This window comes from Prionailurus viverrinus, chromosome B2 (assembly GCF_022837055.1).
Source record: "Prionailurus viverrinus isolate Anna chromosome B2, UM_Priviv_1.0, whole genome shotgun sequence".
In the NCBI taxonomy this organism is placed as follows: Eukaryota; Metazoa; Chordata; class Mammalia; order Carnivora; family Felidae; genus Prionailurus; species Prionailurus viverrinus.
Window position 1 is genome coordinate 78,433,630 of NC_062565.1, and position 13,137 is coordinate 78,446,766.

General features: G+C 35.6%; 1 protein-coding gene across 3 annotated transcripts in view; it reads left to right on the plus strand.

The window, feature by feature from the left end:
• Positions 1-13,137, plus strand: part of ZNF292 (zinc finger protein 292) — a 93,140-nt gene that overhangs the window by 41,681 nt on the left and 38,322 nt on the right. The window contains exons 3-5 of one of the 3 annotated variants that reach the window (XM_047858255.1): positions 8,097-8,251; positions 8,437-8,515; positions 10,747-10,882. In XM_047858255.1, the coding sequence (XP_047714211.1) occupies positions 8,097-8,251; positions 8,437-8,515; positions 10,747-10,882 (370 nt within the window). Of the gene's footprint in view, positions 1-8,096; positions 8,252-8,436; positions 8,516-10,746; positions 10,883-13,137 lie in introns of those variants that run through there. The other 2 variants (XM_047858256.1, XM_047858257.1) reach the window with 2 other exon arrangements.

The window sequence follows — 13,137 nt, forward strand, 5'->3', positions numbered from 1 at the left end:
GAGGACCTTGACTCATAGCTCTGCTCTAGCCAGTTGTTGTGATGGTAGTATATGGGGCTAAGGTTGCCAACACTTTTTAATTTTTTTAGAAAGAAAAGCCAGAGATCAAATTTTATTAAGACTATTATTATTATTATTATTATTATTAGTTTTTAAATGTATTTTTTTGAGAGAGAGAGAGAGAAGGACAGAGAAAGAATCCCAAAAAGGCTCCTCACTGTCAGTGCAAGCCCAATGCGGGGCTTGAACTTACAAAGTGTGAGATCATGACCTGAGCTGAAATCAAGAGTTGGACGCTTAACTGACTGAGCCACGCAGGTGCCCCAGGCTTATTTTTAAGGATTAGAAACTCAAATAATCTAAAAATAATACAGTAATCAAAACCTCTGTGAACCACCAGTTTCCACCACCCCCCCCCCCCACAAACACAGTAAGTGTATCTTTTCCAGTATGATAGAATGTGTCTCCAAAAGATGACTCCTCTCCAGCATTCTGAACTCAGAGTAGTCTTGTTCCTACTTGAATAACTGTGATCTGTCCTCTTGTCCCAGGAGGCTAATCTGTCCTGTTTTGGTTAACTCTAATTGTTTGATGGCTCTGCCTCAGAGGAAGTAGAAATATATCTCCTTCAAACTTTAACCTAATGGTCCTGGTTTGTTAACCTAATGGTCCTGGTTTGTTCTGTGAGATCACACAGAAGAAAACTACTCTTATGTGACAAGTCTTCAAATTTGTGAATTTGGCTGTGAATCAAAAATTTCTTCAGAAATATAGAACTTAGTAGAACTCAGATTCCAAAGCCAAAGTGTTGGAATCTCTTCTTTGCCTCTTAACTAGCTCTGTAGTCTTGGGACTTGTTACTTTAATCTTTTTGTGCCCCAGCTTGTTCATTTTTAATGTAAGTATATTACTGTAATTTATCTAATTGCTGATAGGTATTACATGTAAAGCTCTCAGAATAGCACCTAGTCTTTAGTAAATATTCAGTAAATGTTATTTATTATCCAGATTAAGCAGTATTAGTTCCATCAGTCATTATTCATATAACATGGTTTTAAATTTTCCTGCCATACTTTTAGTTTAGTCGTTAATGGAAACAATCTGGTGCCTTACAGAAAAACTTTGTTTCTTTCCCTATCTTTTATCTTCTGTATTATCCACCCCTTCCCACTCCTCCCCAAACTAGATCATAGTGACTTTTTTTTGAGGGAGAGAGAGGATCTTTTAAAAAAAAAAAAAAGTTCATTTATTTTGAGAGGGAGAGAGTGAGAGCGTGAATGTGCACATGAACAGGGGAGGGCCAGACAGAAAGGGAGACAGAATCCCAAGCAGGCTCCGCGCGCTGTCAGCATAGAGCACAGCAGGCTCCACACGACTAGCTCAGAGCCTGTCGCAGGGCTCGAACTCACAGACCTTGAGATCATGACCTGAACTAAAATCAAGAGTCAGATGCTCAACGAACTGAGCCACCCAGGCGCCCCTCACTTATTCTGAGGGCATGTGGACAGAAAAAACCAATAGTGAAACAACCAAAGTGTGAGACTGGCCCCTCCCTTACTTTCCTAATAGAACCCTGATTTTATTCATAGTTTCCTTCCTCCACATGGCTTTGTGTGAGAGTCAAGCCCTATCTCCAGCGTTAGAGAGTGAGTTCTGATTGGTTTAAAACTCAACCATAGGGTTCCATTGTGGCTGGGGGATTTTCTACATGGGTGTGTGATGCCATTGTGGCCATTGAGACCTGAGGAGAAATCTGATGGGAATTGGTTTTGGGTTTTTTTGGGAACGGTTTCCTTGTTCCTAAATGAGATATACATGAAGAGATGATCTCATCTTTCTGGTAACTGCTGAGTCTGGATAAGAAACCTGTTTCACTCTCTTAAGGACTGGAGGTTGAGGGTGGGTACCACCTGAGGATGGTAGAGTGAAGGCATATGTGCGTTCTTGAAGGCATTGTGTTTTATTTTTATTGTTTGTTTGTATTTTATTTTTCTTTCAAGTTTTTATTTAAATTCCAGTTAGTTAGCATACAGTGTCATATTCATCTCAGGTGTAGGCTTTAGTGATTCATTACTTACATGTGACACTCAGTGCTTGTCATACATAGTCTTGAAGACATTGTTGAGCTACTATGCTGACCAGTCCAGGAACTTCCTCTTAATTTCTTGTTATGTGAGAAGCCTTTCTTAGTGTATGCTGCTTTGAGTTGAATTTCCTTACTTCCAACTAAAATAAGCTTAATTCGGGGTGCCTGGGTGGCTCAGTCAGTTAAGTGTCTGACTTTGGCTCAGGTCATGATCTCATGGTCCGTGAATTTGAGCCCCGCATCAGGCTCTGTGCTAACAGCTCAGAGCCTGGAGCCTGCTTCAGATTCTGTGTTTCCCTCTCTCTCCGCCCCTCCCCCACTCATGTTCTGTCTCTGTCTCAAAAATAAAATAAACATTAAAAAATGAAATAAAATAAGCTTAATTGATAAAGAAATTACTTAATCCTAGTATGGCTGGCAAATTGGATAAGTAGTATTTCCTCTCCTTGTTATGAGGCATAATTGAAGCAATACAGGTAAGAGGTACTTGTAATTATAAAGTAACACCACAGATTTATAGTTCTTTTAACATTACCACAAACCATATTTGTTTGTAGCGGACAGAATGTTTCACAGAGAATAAGGGTGCCTGGCTTTGCTAATTACCAGTTCTATTCATAGTGTGCAGGTCACTGGACCCTTTAATTACTACTCTGTAAAACAGAATTAAATGATCTTTAAAGTCTTTTCTGATTCTCTGAAAAGAATATGAGTCTGATCAGTCTGAGATTCCCACCTAAAAGCCCTTGTATAAAGTAGATATAAATAACTCTTTTTTAATTGAAGAAATATAATTTAATAACCAGTTATGTTGGGGATTTTTTCAGTTTCACAGTGGTTCTGCTGATCTTAGTGTCTTGAGAAACAAGGGAACCTCTACTATTAATATACTTCTATGAATACCAACGCTCAAAGCCTTATACACATATATGTTTGCTTTTTTTTTTTTACATATTTGCTTTTTAACCAACTTTTTAACTTATGCTCTTATATGTAATCCTTATGAGCAAGCATGTCATCACTTTTTTCATAACATCTCAGTATGTTGTCATCTTTCTTCCCTCTCCCTACTTAAGTTTTTCCCACACTATTAAATAAATAGCCACCTAAATGGTCTCCTTTTCACCAGAGTCTGCTTCCTCTCCCTCTTTTCTCATCTGTAAAATGAGGTAAAAAAAAAAAAAATGGTTTTTAAGGTACTTTCTGGATCTAACATTTTGTAATTTGTCAGTTATATTTCTCGTCAATTCAGTCAGACTCTGTTAAACCCAAAAGAACTCATCACTCATCTTTGGTTACATATTAGAATTAAGCTTAAAAACTTCTTTCATCTGAGGACAGGAGAACAGAATTCATATACCCTTTGCAGAGCTAGACATATTCAGAACTTTAGGTCTTGGGGAAAATGTAGATACAAGCATACCTCAAAGATATTGGAGGTTCAATTCCAGACCACTACAATAAAGCAAATATCAGTAAAGTGAGTTCAATAAATTTTTTGGTTTTGGGGAGCCTGGGTGGCTCAGTTAGTTAAGCGTCTGACTTCGGCTTAGGTCATGATCCCACAGTTTGTGGGTTTGAGCCCTGCGTCAGTTTCTGTGCTGACAGCTCAGAGCCTGGAGCCTGCTTCGGATTCTGTCTCTCCTTCTCTCTGCCCTGTTCTGCTAATGCTCTGTGTCTTTCTGTCTCTCAGAAATAAATGTTAAAAAAAAATTTTTTTTTAATAATTTCTTTGGTTTCCCAGTGCTTATAAAATTATACTATACTGCAGTCTATTTAGTGTGCAGTAGTATTCAGTCTAAAAAATATGTACTTAGTTTAAAAAATTGCTAGAACATGCTAACCATCATCTGAGCTTTTAGCGAGTCATAATCTTTTTGCAAGTGGAGAGTTTTGCTTTGATGGTAGCTGCTGACTGATCAGAATAATAGTTGCTAAAGTTTGGGGTGGCGGTGACATTTTCTTAAAATAAGAATGTTTATTTATTTTGAGAGAGAGAGCAAGTATACGTACATGCAGATGGGGTAGGAACGAGGGAGTGGGGGTAGAGAATCCCAAGCAGGCTCTGTGCTGCCAGCATGGAGCCTGACTCAACAGGGCTCCATCTCACAGACTATGAGATCATGACCTGAGCCTAAATCAGGAGTTGGACACTTAACCAACTGAGCCATCCAGGTGCCCCGAAACTCCTTTTAATGTTGATATTTTGATATCTTTTCATGAATCACAAATGTCCTTAATGGCATCTTGAATGGTTAATCCTTTCCAGAATGTTTTCAATTTATGTTGCTCAGATCCATCAGAAGAATCACTATTTAGGGCAGTTAGTTCTAGCCTTATGAAATGTATTTCTTAAATAATTAAAAGTTGAAGTAACTCTTTGATTCATGGGCTGCAGAACAGATGTTGTGTTAGGTATGAAAACAACATGAATCTTGTGCATCTCTGACATAGCTCTTGGGTGACCAGGTGCATTGTCAGTGAGTGATAAGATTTTGAAAGGAATCTTTTTCTCAACAGTGGGCTTAAAATATTCAGTAAACCATGTTGTAAACAGATATGTTATCCCTTAAGCTTTGTTCCATTTGTAGAGCTCAAGCAGTGTAGTTTTAGCATAATTTTTAAGGGCCCTAGAATCTTCAGCATGGGCTTCAGCTTAGTCACCAGCTGTATTAGGCCCTGACAAGAGAGTTGGCCTATTCCTTCAAGCTTTGAAACCAGGCATTGACTTCTCCCTTCTAGCTAAGAAAGCCTTACATGGCATCTTCTTGAAATAGAAGGCTGTTTTGTCTACACTGAAAATCTGTTGTTTACTGTGGCCACTTTCATTAATGATCTTAACTAGATCTTCTGGATAACTTGCTGTAGCTTCTCTATCAGCACTTGTTGCTTCACCTTACACTTTTATGTTACAGAGATGGCTTCTTTTCTTTAAATCTTTTCTTGAACCAACCTCTGCTGGCTTCAAACATTTCTTCTGCAGTTTACCCACCTCTCTGTCATGGATTGAGGAGAGTTAGGGTCTTTGGTTTAGGGAATGTTGTGGCTGGTGACCTTCTATTCAGACCACTAAAACTTTCTGCGTTATCAGTAATAAGACTGTTTCACTTTATTAGCATCCATGTATTCATGGAAGCAGCACTTTTCATTTCCTTCAAGAACTTTAACTTTGCATTCATAATTTGGCTGTTTGGCACAGGAGGCCTAGCTTTAAGCTTGTCTTGGCTGTCGACCTGCCTTCCTCATTAAGCTTAGTCATTTCTAGCTTTTGATGTAAAGAGAGAGACATGTGACTCTTCTTTCTCTTGAATACTTAGACGCCACAGCGGAGTTAATTGCCCTAATTTCAATATTGTTATGTTTCTGAGAATAGGGAGGCCCAAGGAGAAGGAGAGAGATGGTTGGTGGAGCAGTCAGAACACATGCAGCGTTTATAGATTAAGTTCACTGTCCTATGAATACAGTTTGTGGTGCCCTAACAATTCCAGTAGTGACATCAAAGATCACTGAGCACCGTAACAAACAAAAGAATAATGATGAAAAATTTTGAAGTATTGCAAGAATTACCAAAATGTGACAAAGACACAAAGTAAGTAAATACTGTTGGAAAAATTGTGCTGATAGACTTGCTCAATGCAAAGTTGCCAAAACCTTCAATTTGTATAAAAAACCCAAAAAACAATACCTTTGAACCATAATAAAGTGAAGTGCGGTAAAATGAGGTATGCCTGGATATGTATATATATGTAGAAATATATCACCTTCTTTAGGATTTTTTTGGGGGAGGTTAGGAGATAATTTTAAAAAGGAAGCTTACAATTTCAGAACTATTGGGAAATTGATATGATATATTTTCTCTTCTAGCAAAAGCTATTATTATTATGGAAATTGATTCATTATTGCAAGAGGCCTAAGTGTTCAATCTAATCTATGTTAGATTAGGAACATTTGCTAGGCATGAAATTCCCTAGACATCCAAACATGTTTTTCCAGAAAAAGGAAAATGATACTTAGTAACTTTTTGTAGAAAAACAAGTGCTAGCTGAAGTAAGAATCGTATGCATCGTTGGTGTTACTTCTGAAATTCTTGAACATGTGAGTAAGGTCATCCTCTGTCACATCATCATAAAATGTCCAAGGAAAACATTAAAACCAACCTTGCCAACATTTGCATGTGTGAAACACAGAATATTATACTCCATTTCATTCCTAGAAATAGACAGATAATCACAGAAGAACCTCTAAATGCACATCTTTCCATTCAGTTGGTAGCTTTTGTTTAGATTTTTAAAAGTTTTGTTGCAGGAATTTTTTTTTTTTTTTTTTTTTTTTTTACTGCTAACATGAAATAGATGGTTTTTCCCAATACTATTTCTCTAACTCTCCAAAACCAAGTAGGTGTTCTACAATTAAAGCCTGACACTAACTACCTGAACTTGGCATCAGATTCCATAGGATAAAGGATTCAGTCCCTCAAGATTGTCCTCACTTCCGATATCAGTGGCCAAGTGAGTGCTTGGGTCTCCAGGTTACCTGCACTTCTGTCCAACTTGGAGAGGGTCAGGGTCTGTGGATATATGTATGACTGCTCATAAAGTGAGTTGTTGCTGCATTGCTCTTAAATTTACCAGATTACCCTTTCTAGTCCTTTCTTCCTTCCTTATCCTCTCTGATCACTTAACTACTATTAGAGGTAGTAGAGAAGACAAGGCAGTGTTTTGAGTGTTTAATGGTAGAATGTAATTTCTTCCTTCCTCCTTCCTAACTTCCTTCCTACCTTCTTACCTATCTGCATATTGTTTTTACTTTTTTTTTTTTTTTAACATTTATTCATCTTTGAGAGGCAGAGAGAGACAGAGCATGAGCAGGGAAGGGGCAGAGAGAGGGAGACACAGAATCGGAAGCAGGCTCCAGGCTCCGAGCTGTCAGCACAGAGCCCACCGTGGGGCTTGACCTCATGAACTGCGAGATCATCACCTTGAACGAAGTCAGATGCTCAACCAACTGAGCCACCCAGGCGCCCCTACATATTTTTTTAAAAACTGCTTCTGTAGGCCAAAAAATAAAAGCCCTCATGGAGTTTTCATTCAAGATACCCTCTTTTCTAGGAAAGGACACTGAATTTACACATGTGATGAGACGAGTCTTAAATCTTGAAGTGTGAAGAGGATCAATTATGGCAGTTTTCTATATTATAAAAACAATTAGAGTCCTTTATTTAGCATACTTATAGAACCTTTTAGATAATACTTTTTAGTAACCCACGATTTTAATAGTTGTAGAATCTTAAATGTGGGTGTCTGCTTAAATGCTGCTGCCAGTTTATTCCATCTCTTCTTTCTATAGAATAAACAGGGTTTTTTCCTTTTAGTAATTCTGATATGGTGCATTTGAAATATTTACTTCATTAAGGGATGAGGAGTAGTTTCTATTTAAAAAAAGTAAGCACTTTATTATACAAGTTATTTGACTTTATATTTGTTGAAGTTCTTTAGATGATTTTTTTAAAATGATAAAACTTGTCATAAAAAATAGCAATATGTTGTACCGTTATTTTTTGTTAACTGAAAAGTCTTCTGACCATATATGCAATTTATTTATTTTAGGTGTTCAATTTTATGCTCCCTATATGAAAAACAGAAGTGTAAATATTTGAAATTCTTTACTACATGCCTCCTGGTCAAGCTGGTCTAGGTATCTTGTTTTTAAAACAACTTTTAAATCTTAGAAGTTTGGGGGTGAAAGGTGACATTTTGACTAAGGAAGTCATCCTTCATGAAATGATGCTGTTGTTGGATGAATTAACACTAATCTTTTCTCCTCTAGAGAGCTGCTAGAAATAAGACTATGGCTTTATTACTTTTAATAATTTAATTGGTATAAGCTACTTTTTGTTTTCATAGATAAAGCATGTTATTTTTCAGAATTTCTCAGGGAGGAGAGAAAAACTGATTAGCCAGTATGTATTTTGATTTACGTTGAATATTTTTTATTATTCCTTCCAAAACAGACACTCCTTGAATATGCAGAGAAATGGAAAACTTCAGAAGATCCTTTACCTTTATTGGAGGTATACACAGTGGCTATCCAAAGTTATGTTAAAGCCCGACCTTATCTTACCTCTGAATGTGAAAATGTAGCATTGGTTCTGGAACGCTTGGCATTGTGAGTAGACCTTTGAGTAAATAAAAAATCAGATACAGCTCTTTTGTTTTAATTCTGTATTTCAGTCTTTTATGATAGTTTAAATAGAATAGTTTTGGGGTACCTACTGATACTAGAATTATTTGTTTTATTTTACTTTGAATCTTAATAATTATTTCTATCGTTACCAATTTTTTGTTTTTTAGAAGCTGTGTTGAACTTTTATTGTGCCTACCTGTCGAGTTATCAGATAAACAGTGGGAACAGTTTCAGACACTGGTGCAGGTGAGAATATCTACCTATTAGATTTCATATAGGCATATCTTATGTCTGTTTTCTTTACTCTATATAAATTTTTTGGTTACACTTTAAAACATCTAACTAATAACAAGCATTAATTGCAGCTCTTGTTAACACTAATGTCATGCATATAGTAGATGTTCAATAAATGTGTGCTAAATGAATATATACATTTAGATAGATTGGTTGAATATTGCACTGTTCTTTGAGATCAGTTTAGGACTTTGCCAGACCAGTAAGGGAAAACAAAAGAAAATGCCCTAATTTGTATTTAGAAACAGTTTAATTGCTGAACATCTGCAGTATTTTTATAAGAATTTAATATATCATATAATCCTTTGTGGGGGTAGGTATATTTTTCCCATTTTAAAGGTGAGGAAACTGAGGCTCATACTTTAAAATATTTATTTGCCCAAATTTGTACAGTTGATTTTGCAGAGTAGTCATTTGAATCAAGGTTCTTTATTCCAGAGTTCATGCTTTTCTCCTATAACTGAAAACACATGCTTTGTCTTTTTTATTTAGTGCTATTATTCTGCCTTACGTAGTACTACACAATTTAGTACTTAGTTGTCTTGGAATATTTTCAAGAATGTTAAATTTTGTTTCAAGCACTAGATTGTGCTGGATATACTATAGCTTCAAGTACGTTTTGATTAATTGATTAATTAAAAAGAATGTTTCTGTTAGCTAGTTTCACAAAGTATACTTGTCTCTTTCTCTAACCAGAGTTCTTAAAATAAGTTTTGGCTTGATGTTTTTCTGTAGGAGATACATTAAAGAGAACTTTATTCTCAAATTTTAGAAGCATGTGAAATAAACTATATTTAGGTAGAGAAATCAGCTTTCCTATTTCAATATTAACCATTAAAATCTTCATCAGTTGCAAAATTCTTGAAGGTAGGATTCATATCTTAATATTATAGGATTTCATATAGTATTTTACACATAATGCTTAATTGTTTGTGGCAATGAAGGTGTCTTGTCTTGTTTGTCACGTTGCAAATAACTTTTTGATCATGTAGTTTCTACTTCAGCATATCAGTACCTCATGTCTTAGGTTATTTCCCCAGCAAGTATTTATTTTTAGGTAAATAATTATTGTAGAACTTTTCATTGTTTGGCACTCTATCCCTGAATTAAGTTGTTTATATGCAATTATAATACTGAATTTCTCATTATTTTGTTTGTTGACATAAGATAAACTTTTAAACTTTCCTTTTTGAAACAGAAGCACTAGTTGATATTTTCCATATGGGTTAATGAGAAGGAAATAACTCTTTAAATCCTTATATGGTAGCTTTCAGCAATTACTTAAAGAAAATTTCTTCAAGCCCTGGAACTTGTTGCAGTGGGAAGATTCTATGGTTCTGAGGAATAGACTTTTTGTATAAACATAGTATGTAGCTTTAAGAGTTTCCATAACACTTTGCTCTTATTTCAGAGCTTCCTTGGGGTTATTTTATACCTGCTTAACAGCATTTGTTTCATTTAGCCTGTGCTTCCCCTTTCTTTACCCCAGTAGAGGATAAGCCCCATAAATGCAGGACCAGTTGCTCTGTTCCCTAGTCCTTTGCCCATAGACATTCCCAATAAACAGTTTCTGAATTGGGTAAAAACTATTGGTCCTTTTGTGTTTCGAAGAATACACTAAATGCATGAACACTTGGAAACAACTAGTAAGCAAGTTTTAGTGTCGTAGCTTTAAATAGAATATCGCCAAGGCTATGTAATAAATAAATGAAAAATCATGCATTTAGTTGTTTTCAAAAGTCCCTTTTATTGGGATATGTGTATGTTGTCACTTAGGCCTTGATGCAGATCTGTCACTTATTAATGGTAGTTTTTTGGGAAAAGTTTTGTTTTGGTTTTTTTTTTTTTTACTAACACAGGATATAAAATGTGTAAGGTCTTTTATGCTATGGATATTCTGATAGCTTCCTTGAGAAATAACTTTGCTCTTGGTTTAGATTTTGGAGGAAAAATAAGTTTGACTTATTTCTAGAAATACATTGTATTTATTAAAATTTATAATTGATACAATTCTTGAGATTCATCTTGAAAAAATCAGAAGTAAAGGAATTCAGCACTTTGTAATGTGATGTGAAAATTTTAAGATAAAAGTCTTTTCAAAAGTTAGTATTATATTTAGAGCCTGATAAGCTTGCTTTTAAAAATCTGTTGTAATTCTTTGGATGTTTATTTAATATTTATAGGTAGCTCATGAAAAGCTGATGGAGAATGGCAGCTGTGAATTGCATTTTTTAGCTACTCTAGCTCAAGAGACTGGGGTGTGGAAAAACCCGGTACTGTGCACTATTCTTTCCCAGGAACCATTGGATAAGGATAAAGGTAAATTTTCTAGAGAGAGAGAAAATAAAAATCACTAGACTAGAAAAAAAATGAGTACTTAAAAAACTGTTTTGATAAGTATAATTCATCTCAAGATTTCCCAGAGAAGGACCATTTAATTAAATTTTACCTGAGGTGCTTCAGGCCCTTCACCTTTATTTTATTTGGGGGAAGATGTATTTATAGGATATTACACAATCTTAGAGTAACAGAAAAACTAAAAATTTTCCCAGCATCTTTTCAGTAGAGGAATTCACTCTGCAACATCCTGACAGGTGGCAGTCTAGCTTATATTTGATAACTTACTTGACAGATGGAGAAGCAGAAGTAGGGTAGTTAAATGATTTTCCTCAAAACAGAGACAGAAATTCATGCTAGAACTCTCAAGTCTTTGCCTTTAAGATTAGTACTCTTTCTCAGCTTGTTGCTCCATCTTATTTTATTCTGTTTTGTTGTTATTGGATGAGCTTGGGCAGTAACGATTCCAGTTAAACTGGCAGATATCCTGTTGAAGTAGGTGGCTAAATCACTAATAATATGTATAACACTTAATGTTCAAAAGAGTTCAAAAATTATATACACCATGAAGAAGACCACAGTTACAGTCTTTGGTACTTTTCTTGAAATTGTTTAGGAAAGTACCCAGATTTCATCCAGACCTTTCCCAGGGTATTTAACTGAAGAAGTAAATAAACTACTTCTGTTGTTTATTGCTGCTTTGCTTGTTGATTGATGGCGAACCCTAGGTATTTTGCTATGTAATAGCAAATTGTGAAGGCCCTGAGAAAGTGTTGTTAGGGCCATTGCTTGTGAATTCTTCTGGTATTTTGATATTTACCAAACAGTCTTCCCAGCCAGTCTCCAAACTTCTCTTCAAGCTGGTTTTTTTCTACCTGGCTCCCCTCTTAACCATTTCTCCATGCTTTTCTGATAGTTCTAGCAATGTTATCTGTTTCTTAATTTTCTTAAGCCAGATGATTTTTAGTACCGCCTTCCATCATGGATACCTACAGATTAGCCACAGTGTTCTCAAGACCTTGGAGAAATGGGGAGTGGACTCTCATTACTCAAATTAATAATAACAACATTTAAAAGTTGAGAATCTTAGATTTTTTTGCCTTTGGCATATTAGTTTTATCTTAGTATACTAACACCACTGTGATTTTGTTGATTTTGTTCTTATAATCAAATTATACTTTCTGATCTATCCAGCTTTTGGAAATATTGGATGTAATATATTAATAATATCAAATTGCATTGTATAGTTCCTAACGGTTTGAAATGTGCTTTTAGAAGTACTGGCTTCATTTAACCCTCACAATGATCCTGTGAAAAGGGCAGGATCTTTATTGTCCCTATTTTACAGATGAGAAATGGAGGCTCAGGAAGATTGGTTGTCTTTTCTATATCACATTGCCAGTGATGTGAGGCAGAGCCAGGAATTGAAGTCAGGACTTCTCTCCTTTTTATATCATGCCTGTTGGCACCTAGCCTAAAACCTGTAAATAAAATTACACCTAGTTTAAATTAAAGAATTAACTCCTCTTCTCTGTTGTTAGTTTCTGAATAGCATTTTTGCCAAACCTACACATTACGCTAAACAGGAAAATGGAATCTTTACCTTAGCAGAGATTTAAGATTTATTTTAAAAGAGCATGTGCTCAGTTTCCTTACTTGCTTAAACGTGCTTAACATTGTTTCTATTAACAAAGTCTCTGCCCATTTCTGTGCTGCTCTATTTCTTGTTGTTTGCCTGACATAGCTACTAGAGTAATTTGTGGACTATTTAGCCAAGAGGAGTTTCTTACAGTACAGTGGGTTATAGGTAGCCAGACTTTAATACAACTCAGATGTGAAATGACAGAGATTTTGCATCCATAGTCTTCACTTGGTCCTCTTTTACTTAGAATGTCTCTTTGATGGGAGTTATTTTATGGCTAATCACACACATAAACTAGAAGTGTATGTTTATTACCTGCTTTGGAAAACTTGAAGGAATTAACATTTTACACAAAAATACGAATTGATTTACATTTTCAAACTTGATGGTTGAAAAGGATGGGGAGCTTTTAGTTTTACCTCTCTAGCCCCTTAGTTTAACTTAATCTAGCCTACAGCAAGTGTGAAGTGAAGAGCTAGAGCTGAGAGAATGAGTACACCTCAGTAGGCTGTGCTCATTAGTTTATAGTAAAGCCTCTAGAGTTTTCATGCATTTGAACAGTTATCTACTTAATTCTGAATTTTTTTTTTAATTG